Source organism: Haliaeetus leucocephalus, unplaced genomic scaffold, assembly GCF_000737465.1.
Source record: "Haliaeetus leucocephalus isolate CR32 unplaced genomic scaffold, Haliaeetus_leucocephalus-4.0 Scaffold339, whole genome shotgun sequence".
NCBI lineage: Eukaryota > Metazoa > Chordata > Aves > Accipitriformes > Accipitridae > Haliaeetus > Haliaeetus leucocephalus.
In genome coordinates, this window is record NW_010972775.1 from 16,101,072 (window position 1) to 16,121,494 (window position 20,423).

The 20,423-nt window shown below is 42.8% G+C and overlaps 1 protein-coding gene across 1 annotated transcript in view; it reads right to left on the bottom strand.

The window, feature by feature from the left end:
• AGBL1 (ATP/GTP binding protein-like 1) overlaps positions 1 to 20,423 on the bottom strand; it is a 276,170-nt gene that overhangs the window by 169,600 nt on the left and 86,147 nt on the right. Inside the window, exon 18 of the mRNA XM_010572299.1 lies at positions 7,547 to 7,727. Coding sequence (XP_010570601.1) covers positions 7,547 to 7,727 — 181 coding nt within the window. The remainder of the gene's footprint in view (positions 1 to 7,546; positions 7,728 to 20,423) is intronic.

The following is a 20,423-nucleotide window of genomic DNA, read 5'->3' on the forward strand; positions in this document are numbered from 1 at the left end:
TATTGGTCCGTTATTAGGCTGGACACTGGGACAAGCACTTAAAATGCAATAGATTGTGTACTCTCTTGCCCAAACTCCTGGAAGCACATGGGATATGCTAGAATATAAAAGAAATGACAGTAAAGCACCCAAAATTTCAGCTATTCAGCTTCTGGGAAACAAAAGCACCAAGCAAGCCAACCACTGACACAAGGCTGGTGCCAAGTCCTACAGACAATGATATCACACAGGCTCCTGTTTTAGACAGTCAGCCACACAATAAATTAGGTGAGGGTGTTAAAACAACAGCTGGCTGCTAATTAGTCACAGCCCCCCTCAGCAGGGTATCAACAAAGTGGCAGAGAACATCTCGAGTAAATTAAATTTTAAAAAATCCTACTGCAATCACTCCCCCGACAGACCCTTCCTTCATCTCCCCTCTCGGCTTTTTATTTATTGTAATTACTTTAGTAATAAGATTTGTTTCCTTGTTATTATATATATTACCATGCAGGGCAACAACAACAACAAAAAATAATAGCTGGGAAGAGTTATGTAGCTTATTTATCTCCTTGGCTGTTATTGGGCCACTGGGTAGAGAGAGCGATGAGGAGGTGGGGGCCTGGGAAAAGCAGTAAATAGAAGAGAAAGCATATTCCTCAGGAGCAGAGACATATGGGGGCATATTTACGAAGGAGGAAACACTGACAATGAGTGAATAGAGCTAATAACTCAGGGGGCCCAGCAGCTCCGGCTGATAAAGGAAGGAATAAACAATACTGCACTGGAAGCGCTGTCAGAAGGGAGAGTCCTGGGGTGCAGCCGTCTGCAGACGGATGTTTATCACAGAAGGAGAATCAAGGATGGGCTGTCACATCAGCACAGCGCAAAGGGCTTTGGTTGAAATTGGGGCATCTCCCGCAGCACAGAGAGGTACTCGCAGAAGTGCATGGTGCAGGGCCAGACCCCGCTTCTGGCTCCACCAAGGAACAGCTTGCAGAGGTGAGAGGCGAGGAATGCTGCAGCTCATATTTTATCTCACGCTGTGCACGCACTAGCCACATTTGCTACCGTATGCTCCCAAATCCATCACTGCCCTCTCAGTGGGGGGCAACAGAAGCAACACTTGAGGCACTAAAGCAGCAAATAACTGAGAAAACTTCTACTCCACTTGGGGAAAGTTAGCCCACACTTCACATGCACTTCCCAGAGCCACATACCAAGCCAGTACAGATGCTCCCAGAACTGGCATTTTCATCCCCTCTGAGGCCTGAAGGAAAGCGTCAGTGCACGCAGATACGTCACCTTACAATGAGCAACTCAGGGCACAGCCATTATAAACACGTAAGGGTTGAATTTTTTACAAAATGCTCTTTTATCCAAGTATACCTTGGCTTACACATATGTCTACCCATCCAATTTTGGCACAGTAGTGCCAATTTAGATGCAGCACACTAGTCCTGCAGTATCTCTCTCTCCTAGAGACAAACTCTCCCACTGCATTAATTTGAAAACACTCCTTTCCCAGCCTTCCCACATTTCAGCACTGTCCTTAGAGAAACACACACATCATAGATTAGCTAGACTGGAGAGAGCCTTTGGAGTGTGTTTGCAGAGTGCATGGCACCAATTTAGTTATGCAAGGCCAGATTCTGAGAATTAAACTCCTCTTCAATCCTCTGACCACAGAGAAGCAATAAAGAGAAGGAGGGGGAGAAAAGGAGGAATGTCTGCAGTTGTACAGCTTTGTCTGACATCACCTCAAGATTTAATCCTTGAGGATGCAGTTCTGGATCATAAACTGACTCCTTCGACTGGCCATCACCTTTTCTTCCTGTTCCTGATCAGTTCTGCCTCTCATTGTCTGGAGAATACAATGTCTCAATGTAGGAGAGTAAGCATTAATATAGGAGAGAAAAAAAGCCATATTTACAAATAGTGCATTTTGGGTATAAAGACAAATGCGCTTCCATTCCTCCTCTTAAGAGTGTCCTCCAAAAAAGACAAAGGACCAGGTTCCAAAGAATAAGTGGGAGCACACTCATTTTTCCCTTTGTAATTTCTGAGAGTGAGCAGAGGAAACCTGTTCTAGAAAGAATTTTAGTGGACATTTCTCTCTCTCCATTTCAGTAACTGTCAAAGTAAAGCTTTTCTCTGCTGGATTTGAGGAGGTAATGAACAAAACCTCATAAGTAAAACAGGATGGAATAAACAGCCTAAATAAAGTGTGAGCGAATATCAATGGAGAGACAAGAAACCCAGCACCTCACCTGCCTTACCTTTGAGCAGCAGAAAAGCTTACTCAGCCTGTGTTGTATGAGGGCAGGTGCAGGAGAGAACAGGGTGTTTTTAAACCAAATAAAGAATAGTCCATGGCTATAATCCAAAATGCAAATCAGGATTTCCTCTTCCTAACTGCTACTATGGTTACCCCATGGCTTTGAAGAAATCATGCAGCTTCCAAAAAATTCATCTTCCTTTACCAAAAAAAAAAGACTCGCCAGCTCCCATCTCCACTGATTGGTTCAATTCATTTATAAAATGCACCAAGTTCTTTTCAATGAAAAGCTTCTTTGATTCAACAGGAGGGAGGGGAGAGTGAGAAAAGGGCAAACAGAAGAAAAGAGGAAATGTTGAAAGGAAGTAAAGGAAGAGGAAGAAGGTGGCAACGTAGGAGTGAGACATGAACTCAGAGAACTGTGATATTGGCCAGTTAGGGATTTGTCAGTGGGAAGAGAATTTCTGAATACACAAAATACATAGACATTCCATGAGCAGTCCACATGTGAAGTATTTTTTAAAACAAAATCACTTCCCCAGGAGCTTCCACTTCGTGCTTGATCAATGATCTTGCAAGGCCAATCATTTTTAATTTAATACTTCTGGGAACTGGGAGGAAAAAACCCTCATCAACCAGGCACAGTTGGCAAGCATCGAGTGTTAGCATTTGGCATCATTTATTACTGCTGTTTATGGTGATATAAATTAGGTTATACTGATATAATTAATAACCATAAATTTAAGTGTAATAAATAGTAATATTTATCTAGAACTGCTCTGTCTGGAGAAGTCCAGCCAAAACCACAAAATGTTGACTACCATGTTGTGACTGAGCACACACGTGGGAGAGCCAGGTGTGTGTGTGTGTGTGTAGAGGGCTTGCAGGTCTGAGCAGATGCTGGGGAACAGCTGCCTGAACAGGCTGCTGACAGGAGGACGCACAGCGGGTGCACACTGAAGGCAGCATACGAGCACATCACAAGTTAGCATGCAACTGCACAGGCATGCGTGAGCACACGCACAACTCGATGCTCAAATGTGTGATTACGAGTTTATGTGGAACAGCGTGGACAGCGGTATTCTGTTTCTTTATAAAAACCTCTTCTTGCGCTGCTATAGTTAGACAAGTTCCTCTACTGAACCCTGCTTTCTGGATTTTACACAACTGTGACTATAACTGATCTAGTTTTGGGGTACAAAGATTGAACTTTTTGAACAGATGACCTTTTCTTAAAGCAATCCAGAAAGTTTCATCAAAGGCTACTCTGCACCATTCCTCATAAATCTGGGATTTTCTGAAAACGGTATTTTCCGAAAACAGTATTTTCCACATTCTAGAAGTTAAAAACAAGCTTAATAGTTAAAACAGTAGCAGATCTAAATTGAAGAGAAAATATTCCCACTATGCATACTTCAGTCTTCATTTCAAACGGCTCAAAGGTTATGGTATGTCATCTCACTCTCTAAGGAAGAAAACTCAGCAAAAAGGAGGGGATAATGACCAAGGTCTCATAGTCCACCGGTAGCAGAGCCAGGAACAAAGCACAGGTCTCTTGTTCACCCACTGCATTTTATATCACTTTCCTAAAGAAAGTGATACTCTTCATGGATTCTCCAACACTTAATAGAGATTAATTCCTTTTAAAGCTTTCCTATTTTGCTATGATTTAGTTTAAAAAGGGTTTAGAGGTATGGGTGAAGGTAGTGAGCCATAAGACCAAACAACACTTTGGATTCTCACACAACAACTTGTACAAAATAAAGTCAGGCTGCAAGGACACTTTCTCTTAAGTATACAGCTGTCACTTCAGACTGACTTACACTGCTGGTCTTGGAGATTAAGACTATTTTTTCCTTGTAATTTATATCAAAAGAAACAAAATTAAAACACACAAATAACCATATCAGGTCAGACCACAGGTCTATATGAGGCAGCATCCTGTTGCCAGCAGTGGTCAAAAGCCAGCATCTGGCAGAAAGTGTAAGATAATCTTTAAGAAAAGCAGTGTCTACTATTTAATCTAAATATATAGCCATTATCAGATCAGCTGAACATTATTTGACAAATCCTACACCTGAGTGCTGTTCAGGATGGAGCAAAACACTCAGCCACACACCGCAACACAATTGCTTACCGATTTTCTCTGGATTGAACAAAGTCAAATTAGCTGCAATATTTGGTAGTGTTCTATATTTTTATGTGATGACAACCCCACTTGTACATGCACGCTTGCATCACCACTACCTTCATTTAGCATCAGTGACAGGGCTGCAAGTCTCTCCATCGCTGACAGACAGGAACAGATTCTCAGAGCGCTGACTGAAGCGAAAGGGAGGGTGGAGAGCTGCTTCCCAGCTCAGCCACACACAGCCAGAGCGTAATCGCATTACCGCAGTCCTATCAGTGTTAGAGGAACATTCTCCGCATGTAACTTTCAGATCACATTAACCAAAGCAAATACCAAGGCCCTGATCATCTTGTTGCTGCATGAGGCTCCCAAAGCGGGATCGTGCGGTACCCTGCTGGGATGAGCACTCTTCTGCTGAGCTGCGCCTGCAGCAGGGAGCCAGCTGGGGAAGGGGCACAGCTGGGCCGCTGGAAAAAATCCTTTGTAACCACGCACTGGCATTCGGCTCTGCGATGGGCAGCAAAGCGTTATGCACACCCCCAGCACGCAGGGCTGGGGAAGAGGGAGAGTGAAGAGATTCAAAGAACTGCCAACAGAAAAGAATCCAATTCTTTCTTAAAGAAAGACACCGAGATGCCAAGACAAGAGCAACAGAGGCACTAAAACAGAAGAAATCCTTGTTCCACAATAAGAGAGATCATCACTGGTTACCACATGTAGGTATCCCCAGTGTCCAGCACAGAGCCAAGATACTTGTTGGCCTGGATAGTGGATTTGATGCATTCAGTATGTCCAGCCCTCATGGGGGGGTGGGGAAGAAGGTGTGAGAGCACAGCAACTTGTATAAAACTAGAAAAGAACAGCAGGTTGGTATGTTGGCAGAGGGAATGCCAGGCACTCTAGCAGTCTGTTCGGGGATGCCTGGTGTGACTTCCACAACAGGGATTGTGAATCCCAAACCAAACAAGTCGCTTCATGAAATGGGTTGTAAATTGGGTTTTAGAGATGTAAAAAAATATTTAGCAAGTATCTTCTTACAAGTACTATGTTTGATAACGGGCTATAGACCAGCTTCCTCAGAAAACACTTTCCCTCTTAACATTGACTTGAAAGACAACAGTTTACTAGAGCATTTAATCCTGGACAAGGTGGAACATTAAATAGCCAAATAAATCTGCATGTGCACATCGAGACATTAAGGGCCTGAAAGAGATTTGCCTTCTCCAGTGTGCGTGGTTATCTCCAGCAGACCACCAGTAAACCTAAGGCCCAGAACAGAAGTATTTCTTTCAGTGTAGGAGGACCCGAGTCTACTTAAAAAAGCACATGGGAAGAAACAAGAAAAATATCTGGGCCACAGAAGGCTTCACAGGATAAAAATATTTAAATTAAAGCATAAAGGAATGGTTCTCTCCCTTCCCCAGGCCTCACAACCAGAGGCACGGCAAAGTCCCTGTTCCCCTGCTCCTATCCCACATGCAAGGCTTACCAAACTTTTAAACTCATCACTAGATTTAACTACAGTTTAAGCTCATCTGCGCCAGGGAAGGCAAAACACCTTCCTGTGTGATACGAGCTCAGGCAGTACAGGTGTCACCAAGAGCCAGTCCTCCCTCCTGAGGGTCCCTTCTCTGCTACACTCACTCCTGGCAGCTGGAGAAAAAAGGTCAGACATTCCCTCCAGTCCTCCATCTGCTGGAAACTTTAATTAAATGCAGTGAAAGATAAAAAAAAGAAAGGGGGGGGGAAAGCTTCAACCTTTCTTTTTTGTTTCTGCTGTCTGGAAGAATCAGGGACGCATTTGGTGCCAGCAGAGGATTCGAATACTCTGGGGCAGTATCCAGCTACTCCGAACAGTCCTCCCAGACTACTGATACGCTCAAGTCCTGGGGAGAGTAGCAGCACAAAAGCTGTGACTGTTCATAGTCACAGACTGGAGACTGTCAGAGAAGCCCAAGCTGCTCTCTGCTGAACCCCTCACCCCAAACTGAAATTCATCAGTTTAGAACCAAACAAACTCAACTCAGTTGTTACGCAGGATTGGTTTTCTGCTTCTGCAGCTCTCAATCTGCACAACCTGACACAAAAGCAGATAGAAGAACGTAGCTTAAGATAAGTTGTTCCTCCATACTCCGCTATGTGTTTCAGGGCTTGCCTAAACCCATCTTTCCTCTTCAAGATTTGTCGCATGTTCCATTGCAACAAGCCAGGGGACACAGATGTTGCCTAAAAACCTGCAAGCCCTTCTCACCAAAACGCACGACTCGCCAGCTACCTGTGAAATGTGATCATAATGTCCTGCAGAGACAGGACTGACAGTTATTAACCTACAGCCACTCCACAAACACCCAATGAAATGACCAAATTCCACCATCCACAGAGACACCAGAAATTTTTTTCCAGCAAAGGACAAGCCTACTTTATCTCAGTGCACTCTTCAAGCCTTCAAAGGCAATTCCTCTTTTGCTGGCTGCATAGCAATATTTATTTCATGTTAACTTATTAGGAGCAGAGTTGTACTTTTTTCCACACATGTACTGGGAGAGGGAAGGCAAGTTAGTGTGGGTGGGCAGGGATAGTGTAAAAGCAAAGAATGCAAAAAGGAATCAGTATTTTCCAAACATAGATTCAGTATCTCTTAGGAAACATGTGGGAGGGAAGATTGAAAAGGAGGTGGGAGAAGGAGGGAGCTTCACTATATGGAAATATTTCCATGCAAATGTGAAAATTTAATAGATCCTTACTCTTCTTCCCCCCCATCAGGCTATACAAAGCATTAATTAAAGCCAGTTATTCCCAAGCATATCTGTCTTGCAGGTGAAGTCTGCCCTGCTGATTTCAGAGAATAGATAGATCTCCATTTAGCAAGAAAGATCCAGTTTCTCTGGCACCACTAATATTCCATCCAGGCAACTGAGAGATCTTACGGTCACGTACAGTACAGAATCACATACATCTGACAAATGCAAGACAGCACACGGTGCTAGTATCTCAGATTCACATTTTCCATACAGGATTGATAACATGATGAATAAAACACCAGGCAAAGGGAATTCTCCTGACCCAAAATATTGAAGGCAAGACCTGCTAGGTGCACAGGGGTGAAACCTGCGGACAAACCCAGAAGAAACCCACACTAAGTACATATCACAACTCACTTGCCATTGATGACTCCATCAGGATTAAGCATGGGGACAATCTTGAAAATGAAACATTTCCGCAGGAGATCAGCAATAGGATCACTGCTCACAAGGAACTCCAGAGTCCCCTTCATTACCCAACTGGCATTGCTTTCACCAGGGTGGACACGGGCCACTAGAAACACATAAGGACGACTGTCTGTAAAACAAAGAAAAAAAAAACCTAGACAGGACTTCTCTTTGAATAGTATCTTTGCAAGCAGGTTTTACTCCTTTTTAATTGAGATAACAACCCAAGACATATTTGAGGAAAAATACATCCCTAAATACTCCAGATATTTCCTGAAGGTGCTCTTTGCCAATTGGTCCCAGGTTTGGTCCTCAGAACCAGAATGTGCCAGTTTCATCCCTATCATTTTGCTTGTTTATTCTATGATAGCTTACAGATATTTATGTGTACTATTAGAGGGCATTTTGCATGTGCAGATTACTGCCTCTCAAAATGGCACAAGCATAATTCCTGGCAATTCTTGAAAGTTTGACCCTATCAAACTTCACTAAGATTTAAAAGGTAACTAGAAATAAATTATTTTTCTAAGGCCGTGCTCCACTTTCAGTATTTCACCATTAACAGTTGAGAACTTCCCAAATCTCTAAGCAGATCTGTCCACCCATCAGGCCTCCAAGAACATGCAAGCTGATCTTTGGCAGTAACCTGTGTTGTAGGGTTAGAATCATAACTACTCAAGTTAAACTGATATAATTAAGGAAAATACATGAATATGTTACCCAGATAAGCTCCAGAGGTAGAGTACTTAAAACTAACCATCATTTCATATCCATCCAACAAAAGGTAGAAATAACAATGTGCATAGCTAAGCCGGGCTGTTACTTTTGACAGAAAGACAGTTTTCCACTTCAGATAATATAGACACACACTCAGATTTACAAAACTGATTTTCAGAAGTTACAACTAGAAGAATTCAGCTGTTTCTAGCAATACATTTGGCATGGGAGACATAAGCTGTAGGAATTTGGGACAGGGTTTGGGCAGTTGCTTTTTAAAAAAATAATAAAAATAATCAAAATCTTGCTAAACAGTTCATTGATAAGCTCTACTGAACCTGTTTCAAGGTAGACTTGCAACTTGACAGAGAAAGTTTCCTTGTTATCAGGTATGTTATTTGCTGTTCCTGTGAAAAAGCACCCACATTGTAAGTCTCAAAAAACTCTCGGTATACATATGCTTAGGAAAGACCAAGTTTGACAGCAAATTCTTTGAAGATCCTATCTGTGCTGAGCGTACTCCACGGATGGGCCAAGGAAGCAGGAGAAGGCAGAAGGAGACACCTGCCAGGCGCAGAAAATAAAGGGAAAGGACAAAGCAATTCTCTGTCTTAAAATGATCCTTTTGTGAGCATTCACAGTCTCCGGCTGTTGTCACAAGTCAACCTGACAGATTTACTTTAGTGGAAACCATTATCTGTCAGGGCATCGCAGCGATGCCAGGATAGGTTTGTCCTGCTCTATCAGGCAACGTCAGGGCTCAGGCTCTGTTCCCTTGCGTGAATTGAGGCACCCCAATTGACAGGCTTGGGAGTAGTAACAGGACAGAAAACAAAACTAAAGGTACCAGCTGAATGCCCTTGTAAACAAACGCTGAATTAGTAAAGTTGAACACCTTTGCCTTTAGCTCCCACAGCTGTCCTTCAGTTTCCAAATGCTTTACAAATCCTTAATCAATTAACATGAAACAGAAAGGTAGAACATCATGCTGAAAAATACAGATGTTATTAAAGAGCTGTTTAGTGATTTGTCTGACAAAGCAAAAGATGTGTCTGAGCTGAGAATACAGGTGAAGGTTCTCCTTTCACAGTCAAAGAAGGAATAAACACTAATTCTTCTCCTTAAATGTACATTCTGTACAGTTCTGCTCAATATGTTCATTACAGTACAATTTGGTTATGTCTTTCAGGGATGCAGACTCAGATTTGGAAACAATCCCCCCTCCACACCTCCCCACTTCCATGCAGGCAGTTGGTGGGCACTAGAAGAGTGAACTGCACTCTCAGCTCAAAGAGCTCATAAGGAGCAATCATATTCTGGTCCAGTAAAGCAACTGGAACTCTGTTCCTCAGTAGCCATAATCTTTCATCATTCTTACGCCTTACCTTACTGTGAGGTTAGTATATTTTGATCAATGTGTATACATAAGTGCCTATGGCACTTATGGATTGTAAAAGATCCCTTTAGCTCCTACAGAACTACTAGCCATTCTGTTTTTTTTTTTTTCCCCCAAATCAGAGTACACAATTTCTATTCTGCTCCAGTTAGTTGTGCATTACAGTCTACCTTAGTAATGCTTTAAAACAGCAACAAGCAAAAACTAGCTTTCACAAAGATATCAGCTGCATTTTGCCATTTCCAAACATTTTCTTCTTTCTCCCATCACCATGATTTAATGCTGTTTTGCAGGCTCATTGCTGAGCTAAACTTATGGGACTGTGGTGTTGTAGCTGAGAATGAGGCTCTTGAGGACTCCTAATGGACAACAGCTGTAAATAGCACAAAGCAAAATAAAACATGTTCTCTTTTGCAATTGATGAATACAGCTTTAACAACTCTTATCTCTTCTGTATATTGGGAGAGAGCACAGCATCTTAATTGAGAGGTTCTTTCCTCAGTCAAAATTAGAAAAAAGAAACTCTAAGCAAGGGCTTTCTCATCTCAGAAACCCAGGAAAGTTTGCCATAGTTCTGCTAATTGCAAATAGCATAGGGCTGGCAGAGACCTGCATTCTGTTCTTCCTCTCAAGGCTGATCAAAGCCAAGCTTGTCTTGCTAGATTCAATGTCAGCAAAGCTTCTGGAGTTTCCAGATCTTAAAACCCAGGAAATGGAGGGCGGGGGAAGAGACCAGACAGAGATCATCCACATTGTTTCCCTGTGGGTGATGACAGAGGGGCCCATAGGCTGTATGTCCAGCCAAGAAAATCTCTCTATTCCAGTCAAAGCTTCCTTTAAAAGTTCCCCTCCTGACAAGCACATCCGCCACTCTGACATCCCATCCACAAGAGAGTCATAACAAAGGTACCAGCAAGGAAACCGCAGAGCTTCTTAACTGCCTGTTCCCTTCACGGAAGTCATCACAGCCAAATCCCGTATCCAAATGCTGTGCTCCCACAGACTGCACCCAGCATGAAGACTAATGAAGCAGCAAATAGAGCAAAGAGCTGACGACACGGCCATAAAACTTGCTACCCTTGAAACACCTGAGAAACAAAGATTTAACTCTGTGGCAGGCAGGAGTCACTCAATCCTATGCTTTACAGCCTATCCAGTTACTTATCTGCCTTGAAATTATTGTGATAACTGTGATAAACATTAGAGCTCATGAAAGTAGTGGACAGCAATGCTGGCCAGCCATACTCAGCACTCCACCTGACAGGCACCAGTCAAGATATCTGCACTCGGTTCAGCTGCTTCAGTTCATTCCCGACTTCCAACACCCCCATGACTGCAGTCCTGACCAGACCACCTCAGTACTACCCAGCACAGCTTACTAGTTTACACTGGTGCCCAGCTGCCCTTCTCTGTGCTACATCAGAGCCTCCTGTACTACCCTCCTGTGCTCCACTAAACCTATCTTTAGCACACATAACCACACGTTTTCTCATATACATCCTTCCAGGCCCAGAACTGAGCTTAAGTCTTCAAAATACTCAGGCCAACACTTAGGCAGATCCTCCGCAAGTTCTGGGGAAGCTGCCAGAAAGCTCAGGTTAGCCATTTATCTCTGCAAAGCCCACATGACACATAACGTTCTCTGGGAATGTAAATAATAAAAAGAGAAAGCAGAGGAACCTTTTAATGCTACGTAAAGCCTTATTCAGCGGATCATGTCTCATTACACTGTTACATTTCAACATGCCCAGAATATAAGGTGGCACCAACAATACCCAAGGTGAGAGATGCAAGCATCACCGATTCCTCTTGCAAAACATTGAGCAAAAACCCTTTGAGTATACAATTCTACTAATGTATCACCTACTTCCCATCTCCCTTTCTCCTCACTCATTTTGACAGTGGATATATGCATGAAGATAAGAGCTTTGTTCTTCCAAGTACCGCTAACTTGCTGCTTAATCTCCTGCCTGTTATAAGGATCCTCCTCTAGTCATGTCATCACCAAGGTTCACTAAGAGGTGACTTTGATGTCACTAATCATGACATCAGTTGGGGAAAGAGCAGCCTGAATGAACAAAACCCCATTAACACAGCAGTGTCCTTCATCAAGAGGAGCACAGAAAGGAAATTAAATGCAGTTTCAGATGCCCTGACCTGGGCTGATGTTCTAAATTATTTCAAGCTGAGATTTGAGCCATGCCATTTGTAAAGGGACAGGGCATTGAAACAACATAGGGCTAGGATTTTATAAGGAGTCAAAGGGAATTATATACACAGCATGTGAGAAATTCAACCTAGATCCAGGTCTTGACTGGAATTTTTCTGGCTGTGCTTCTGCATACCTCTCTTCTCCTTACCCCAAAAGCCCAGGGCCATTAAGACACAGAATTATTTTTTTCCCTTATGCCTAAATACAGCATGACTTTATCATGACCATTACACAAATCAAAGGGTCACGTTTACCCCAGGCCAGAGTAGACAGAAACCAAGAAAGCTAAAGTCTCCCTTCCAATTCAATTATCTGTGGCCACTACAGGGTATTCTGTGAGTCAAATGATGGGTAAGCAGCAGCACCATCACATAGCTCTTCCATGCGTGTCACAGCTGCATCCTGTCCTGGATACATCTGATATGCCCAAGGCTGCACAGTTACGCAAAGCCAGAGAAAAGACAGGATATGGTGTGATGTACAATGAATATATTAAAGTTTGTTTGTAAAAAGCATCAAATACTGAGATCACAGAAAACATGAGACTCATCTGAGGCAGAATCTGTGTCAGACGCTTTACTCCCCTCCTAAAACTTTTCCAGTAGTTGTCAGTCTTTCAGTTGCCTTAAGATAGAATAATACTTTCCTTCCCATCTCCCTCCTCCCCAACATTGCCGTCTCCTTGCTGACCCTGCTTTTGGCTAAATGCTCCAAAAGCAGACGCATCTTAAGACAGAGGCAAAATACACAGTCTGGCAGGACCAGCTGTTGTTTTCCAGAATCAACAACGAGCTATTCCTTTCTTAAATTGGTCTATATTATATGTATTATTACTGTTACCTATGGCAAAGAAGCGAGCATTACAAATTGCCTTGGCTGCCTTTTCTCTATCCTCATAGCTTGGTGGGGGAGTTTCAGGCTCCAAGTTGCTTGGCAACCTCCTTTTGTGCATGTGTTTTATGAATTCATTCACCTCTGAATCAGAGATTATCAGGGAGCTGAACACGGGTACAGACCGCCCAGCCTTGGTGCAGCTTGACATCCTACTACCACCGGTTTTTAACTCCAGGAAATTGGTAAGCAAGTTGTCAAGTCCGTTTTGGGGCAGACTCCAAAATGACAAGCTCTGAAGGCAGCAGGAACCACTACCGTTATGTAGCATGACCTTCAGTATGACTGAAGCCAAAGGAAATCCACATGAACTAATTCCTGTTGAAATCAAAGTGTACCTCTTGCAGAAGGTTGGGGAAGAGCTGAATCTTATTTTCAGAACTTGCACCGACAAAAACCCTACTATAACCCTTTACAAATTGTTTCAGTTTACAATCTAACATCCCCATCTTAAGCATGTGCACCCTAATTAGTCTAGCTGAAATTTCCAGCCACTGCATTACAATCCATTTTTGGATATGCCAACTCAACATTCACTGGCATATCCTATCTTATCCGAGCAGCTCAGAGGGTGTGCAGAGTAACAGCAAGCTTCAAAACTGAAACCACATAGCTGTTATAGTGCAGCTACCTTATTAGACTGATGACGAGCAAGCTGCCTTGCATTTACCTCCTCCCAGAGCTCTGTCACTGAGCAGAGGAGTTCCTCTACCCGGGCGCACCTCCCACCGGTGCGCTCACCGCTGCCGTCCGGTATCGGTGGCATGAGAGCAGGGCACAGCCGGCAGCCTGGCACTGGGGTGGCAGCCTGTTCCCACTGAGCTCTGTCTGCAGAGCTGCATCAGTCACGGTGGGTCCAGAGTTTAGAGAGGACACGGCCTTCTGCCGGGTGGATACCATCGCGCCCTGGTTGAGCCAGCAGAGCTTTGGCGCCCTTCCTGCAGCAACTGCCGTGCCGTGCCCTGGTCCCTAGAGCTCCCAGGGGTTTCTTTTATAGCATTGGGAGGGCTCGGCCGCCGTTGCTCCTGGCCCCGCTCCGGTCTCCTCAGCCACTCTCGCTGCCGGCTCCCAGCGGGTCTCTCCGCTCCCCTGAGGTTCCCCAGTTCAGGACCCCACACACACCTGATGCGCTGTGCTGGAGCACTCCGCCGCCGATCGTGCCAGCAACGGAGCTGCTTGCCTCGGTGACTGAGGGCTAGTGTCGGCTACGCCGCCTTTAAATCTCCCACCATTGCTCCTGGTCCTGCCAAGCTCTCATCAGCTGCTTTCGTGCAAGCTGTGAGGTGCTGGCGGATCTCTCCGCTCCCCTCAGCCAAATTCCAAGGGAATAAAATCAAGATAGGGGACAGCTGGTTAGGAAGAAGTACTGCCAAGAAGGATCAGGGGATTAAAACAGATAAGTTAGTGATGCAAAGCAGTTCCAAAAATGGCAGGTCTCCTGGGATGTACTAACAGGCAACATCACAGCTAAGACGAGGAACATCGTTACTTCGCTCTGCTCAACCCAGGGAACAAAACCAAATAGCTGCAGTGCTATGCCCACTGCTGGCCACCATAGTTTAAAAATTAATGCAATGAAAACTGAAGAGGTCATTAAGAATGACAAAAGGTTCAGAAGCCATAACTTGCAAAGAAAAGCTGGAGAAAATGGGTTTTAAACTCAGACAAACAGAGAGGAAGGAGGTAATCTTTAAATTGCAAAAGGCTGTATAAAAAGAGATAGCAATCAGTTGTTCTCACTGTTCACTGGGACTAGGTTGCATAAGAAGAAATGCAAGTTGTTGTCTATCAGCTAAGCCAATCTGTAGTGACTCGACTGCCTTCACTGGTGTGCCTGCGTATTTACGCTACCTTCTGCTAGGTTCTTATTCATAAAGTCCTGCATCAAGCCACTCCACTATAGTGCCCAGAACAGTGTCAGTACAAGACCTATAGCCACATAGGTCATTCTAGCTAACCCTTTAGAAATTTGGTCCAAGATTCCCCTCTAGTCGTCTGGAATTACCTCTGTGTTCTGAGAGCTGCTGGAATCGTTGTTCCAGTCCACAGGGCACCTCAGCCATCTCCCTTGATCTCTTTGATGCAAGGTGTCTGGTTACTACTTAATGTTGACCACTTTATGTTAAACATTAGACACTAACTAATAACTAATCACTAATCAGAAATATTTCATCATCAGGATATTTTGACATAATTTGGGCTTCTTCCCTTATACAGATCAGAGATATTTATGGAAACTTCTCTCGTCTGCTCTGTTAGTGACAGTCCTACCACTTTAAGATTGTAGTAATACAGTTACTGGGATTCCTTTCATTAGTAATCATCTTCCAAAGCCCCTCCATTATCCTTAAGTCTATTGGTTCTCAGCTTCTGTGTATGCACCCTTTGAAAGGGGTGAGAAGCAAACACTAAGATCAGCTCCAAGAGTCCGCCCAACAGATTATCTAGTTAGCTGATGTCAGGAGTTCCAGATTATCTGTCAAAGGCAGGCAAGGATCTATCATCCCCTGCTTCTATAACACTCACTTGCAGCCTTAATTTGTTCTACAGCAGCAGGCAATTTCAGATACTCAAGTATTTTGTACTGCCATGGCCTGACCATCAATCCGTATGTTTTTCAGCCAGCATGGGAAAAACATAGATTGCCTTGCAGAGATGCAAGACCTCCGAGACATGACAAGTATAAGGAAAAAAAAAAAAAAAAAATAAAAAAAAAAAAAAAAAAAAAAAATCAGTATTTTCAAGTTAGGTACGTATGTGACTCTCACTTTCTGTGTTTTTTGTATGAAGATAACAACACTGGCCTAAGAGAAGAGCCAGTCAGTGGATGCTCAGAAGACTGGAAGACACTGGCGCAGAGATCCATCAAAACAGACTGTACAGTGTTCTCATTCAGTATGATTAAAGAAGTGACAGCATTGCCCTAAACTGTCCCATGCCTAAAAGAAGGTGCAGGCAGGAGATAAGTGCAACAGAGACCTACAGGATAACTGCTGTACAGGCAGAGCGCAGAGATCCATAGAGCTATGAAATCCATGGGCTCTTTTCCGAGAGAAGGATTTCATTTGAAATGAAATCAGGCAGGAGGAGCAGACTGAAAAAGCTTCCATTGTCATAAAAATATCTCCCTAGGTAATCCACAGTGATGGAAAAAAGAAACTCTGATAATTTATGTGACAGTTTAATGGGATTTTGGTGACACATGATACTTTAGAAAGAATTTGCCCAAATAGGACAGACAGGACTTTAATAAGGCTTCAGCTCCAAAACAGCAATATTTTCACCCCTTACTTTTACATTTCATTCTATATATCCACTACTCACTCACAGCCCATCTATCTCATTTGCAAGGCACATTTCAGCATTGCAAGAGAAACAACTCTGCACTTCCTAGCTACATCCCTAGCCAGAGAGACCTTTGAGTGCCTGATCCCTAACGGGATCAAGCTGACTTTGCACCCAGAGGGCAGAGCATCACTGAGCTGTGAATTCTGAGGCATGAGCTGCCCTCCAGCCATGTCCCCAGCTCTGTGGACTGCATTAATAGCTTCTCTGCAGAAATGAAGGGCAGCAGATGGACGGTCTGCAGCAGGAGTCACTTGCAGAGGGGACGCCCCCAGAGCACACTCCAGGAGTAAATGGCTTTCAAGCTGTGAGTAATGCCTCAACTCATGTCTCTTGCTTATGAGAGACACAGCCTTTACCCCAGTGTAATATCCCATGCCCTTCACTGCCATCGCTTTGAGAGCGGGCATAGCAGCTAGAGGAATTGCTTAGAGTAGTAAACTAGGGTGAAGCCAGGGTTAATGGGATGAAACTTCACAAAGGAACATTTAGGCTGAATATCAGTGAGTTGTATTGAAAAGTCTCCCCTGTGGAGAAATAGAAGTTAACATTAAAACCACATTGCCCAGAGCACAAGAAGCCATTCTGTACACAACAATCTTGCAGTAGCTTGGGACTGAAATAACCCAACGGGCATTTGTTTCCTTTACTAATTTCAACGGATCCAGTTCCAAACCCCTTATTTTTCTGGAAGAATCCCTTTCTGGGAATCTAGGCAGGAGAGGAATGGTTAAAAGCTGTGTGAAAATTTCAATATTTTGTCTAGTCTTTCTGTGACTGCAGCAGGCTAAGATCAACTTAGGATCTGCTCTGGGGCCTGTTAGCCCTAAAACGGGCATGGAAAATGGAGCACCTGTCAGCGTTTCTTTCACCACTGGGAATAATAGCCAAATTTAACAAGAAAATAAGTTATCTGTTGTGTAGTCCTTCAAGCAGTTCTGCTCTACAAAAGACAAATTCTATAGTAAAGAGCTTTTTGCCCATAAACTGTCTATACAGAACAGAGATTTAAAACCCACCTAATGGCACCTACAGCATAAAGCAATGTTTATTCTTAAATGTCTTGTGTCTTTAAGATGCACAGATCCATCTCTGCCTCTGACTTGAGGTCTTCCTCAGGGAATTACTTGTAAGAAGTGCAATCAGAGCCTCTCATTATCAAAGGGATAAAATATCAATTTTTGTTAAGATAAAAAGCATCACAGATTGGCTCTGACGGGAAAAATTAAATTCTTGGTCTTCACTTGATTTGATATTTATCACTCCATTGCTCCAGAAATATCCTGGCAGGGAACGTTTCTTAAAAATATTACCCTGTATTTCTCCTACAGTAAGCAAGTTTTGAGAGTTTTAACTTGTGTGTTTTGTTACATATGAAAAACTCAGAGGAAAAGGAAAGAAAACAGACAAGTCTACAAAAGACATCATCTAACACTTCACTATGTCAACAACTTCACAGTAAAGGACCTTCTGCAGGTTCACCTCATTTATGGCATCACTAACTTGACTCTTACATCATTGCTGACCAAATCTATCCTAAATTTTAGAACTGCATTGCCCAGAGCTGATCCCAAAGGAAATTCTCGCTTTCCACAGACAAGAGGTTGATAAGGTGAAACTGTCTCCCAGTTTTGAATAGTGAATCTTGTCTTGACAGCAAGTTCTGAGAGGAACTCCCCAAACAACCGAGCAAGAGAATGCAAATAAGGGAGCAACATAAAAGGTCTTTCAATCAGATCATCATGACAGCAAAACTGGTGTTGGCCCAATGATCTTGTATCATGACATAAGCAGCACCATTTCTCATCTTCTAGACTACTTGACATGTTGTGTAACAGACACAAAGCAGAGTTTGACTAAACTGAAAATATTTAACACCAGAATGATGCAGAAAAGTCTTTAAACTAGAAGACTATCTTACTGTTCACCCCTGAATGGTACAGCTTCCTGCCTACTTTAGCCTTGACAAGAAGCCTGCTTCTATGTATGAAGTTTTATCCTGATAAAGACCAAAGTGGGAGGCACTAGCACTTTATATCTAAAACACGATAAATGGGAAACACTAGCAATTTATGTCTAAAACATGATAAATGGAACAACTTTTTTTTTTTCCCCTCCCCTGAAATGTTTAGGAGAACTCATACCAGTAGCAGATCTAGTATTAGTGGCCAGTCCTAATCTCTATTCCCCTACTGCCCTCCAGCACCCTAGAAATAACACAGTGTTTTAATATCTTGTGTTCAAACCTCAGATCAAGAGCTTACGTTAGTTGTTTAGGTCATAAGTAGAATGTAAGTTTTCCAAGGAAGATAACAGAGATGAACCTTGAAGTTCATAAGCAAGTTCATACCATATTATTTTCAGGCAGTTCTACTATTGAAATACCCTAAGGATCAAGAAAGAATCGGGATCATATAGCACACTTGACAGAAAACTAGGTGGAACAAAATTTGCCACTTCATAAAATACATAACATGCAGAAATTTCAAACAGTACATGGTAAGACTCTAAGCAGTCACTGTCTAAGGTCAGTAAGAAGTTTTTCCCTTCAGATGCTAGCAAAATGATTTCTAATGAACGATGTCTTCCTACATCAATCACTACAGGGAGCAGAATGTCAGGCTAGGAAGACTACTAGTCTGTTTGAGGAAAATTGTTTCTTCTTCGGAATAAGATGGTAGGAAGGCTATGGAAAGGAAAAATGTTCTTTTTTTTTTTTTTTTTCCTCACAAGTTGCTACAAAGCACAGAAAAAAGTACTCATAAGTGAAGGAGTCAGGCTGCAAAACAGCCTTGGCAGTCCCAGAAGGAACAGAAGTGAAACATGTGATGTCCTTCCTCACTACTCCATGCATCATTGCAAAAGTGGGAGTTTTCACATGAGAAGTTTTTGTTCTTTATTTCATAGTTTCCTAAGTGATATTCAATTTATTTAAAAAAAAAAATCTTCTCCAAAAGGTTCTTTTAGGCAAATAATTTGACAGCATGAGTGCTGGCTGCTAATTAGTTTGAATTTCTGATGCGTAGTACACAGACTAGCTTTATGAAGCTGATACTGCAACATTTCCTCAACCCCAGTGCCTTCCTGCATTTTCACCCCAACATTTCCCCAGCAGAACTTTGAACCTTTCTAATTGATGCTGCCACAGAATCCTTCCATTGTAGCTCAGCCACTCTTTACAGCCTGTGCAATCCACAGCATGAGCTCCTCTCTTACTTGCTATAAGCAGCACTCATATCGAAAGCATTCTATTTCAGAGCATTCACTACCACTTCATCTTCTGCTCTGTAAACCATCAGAACGCTTTTAAAAGAAACACTTTTATTTAAATAAAAGAAAATCCCTGTAAATCATGGTTGTGACAGACTAATGGCTAGCATTGCAAAGATGATTTATCTTCCTGCTCTAACAAATCTTCTTATGCTAATACCTTGTTTTCAAAATATGAAGACTTCTGACTGATGTTTTCTAACTGCAAGAATATAGAGGTGATGAAAAACACATCAAAAAAAATAACCTTCACCTGCCATCTAACATACCCATCAGCTCTCAAAATCAGAAGATCTCCTTAAATTATTTTTGTTTTCCTTATTATTTAGTATGCTTCCTTCATGGATGAAGAAACCAACTATTCAGTCTCACTGCCTGTTTGTAATCCAAATTCATTTTAGAGTTTGCATGCATTAGCTGCATGCTTTAATTTGATTTATTTTATTTGATTTCTGTCTATTAAATTAGATTTGAGGCAGGTTAGATGGCCTCACGGGGAGAATCTCACCAGCACTACCCGTCGCGCAAACAGCAATTATTTTATGTGGGCTGAGCCTAATTTCAAGTTACATCTTGATAGGCTGACAAATAAGGTCATGGTATCTGCATTGCAAGTGGTATCCCAACTAGTGGGAAAGACCTTTGACAAGCTAGAAAGTGGGTCCTGGGAGTGTTCTGATTAAAAGGGTATGAAATTAAGCAGCAAGTCATTGCTTATGAGCAGGAGCATTGTTTCACGTCTATCTACAGACATTCTGCATAGCTTGCAGGCCCATCACCTGTGTCAGCACAGAGACTGTAAGCATGTCACTACATTTTTATTGCTCATTCACAGTTAGTGCTAAACATGGGAAGAATAGGGATAGCGGGGGCACCACAGCCACTGAGACCCCAGAGTCCATCATCTGTCTCTTGCTTATTCTTTCGCCTCTGGCCAGTTGCTCTTTGTGAAGAACAATTCCTCTCTGTTGAGTTGTGCCTCATGGTGACCCTCT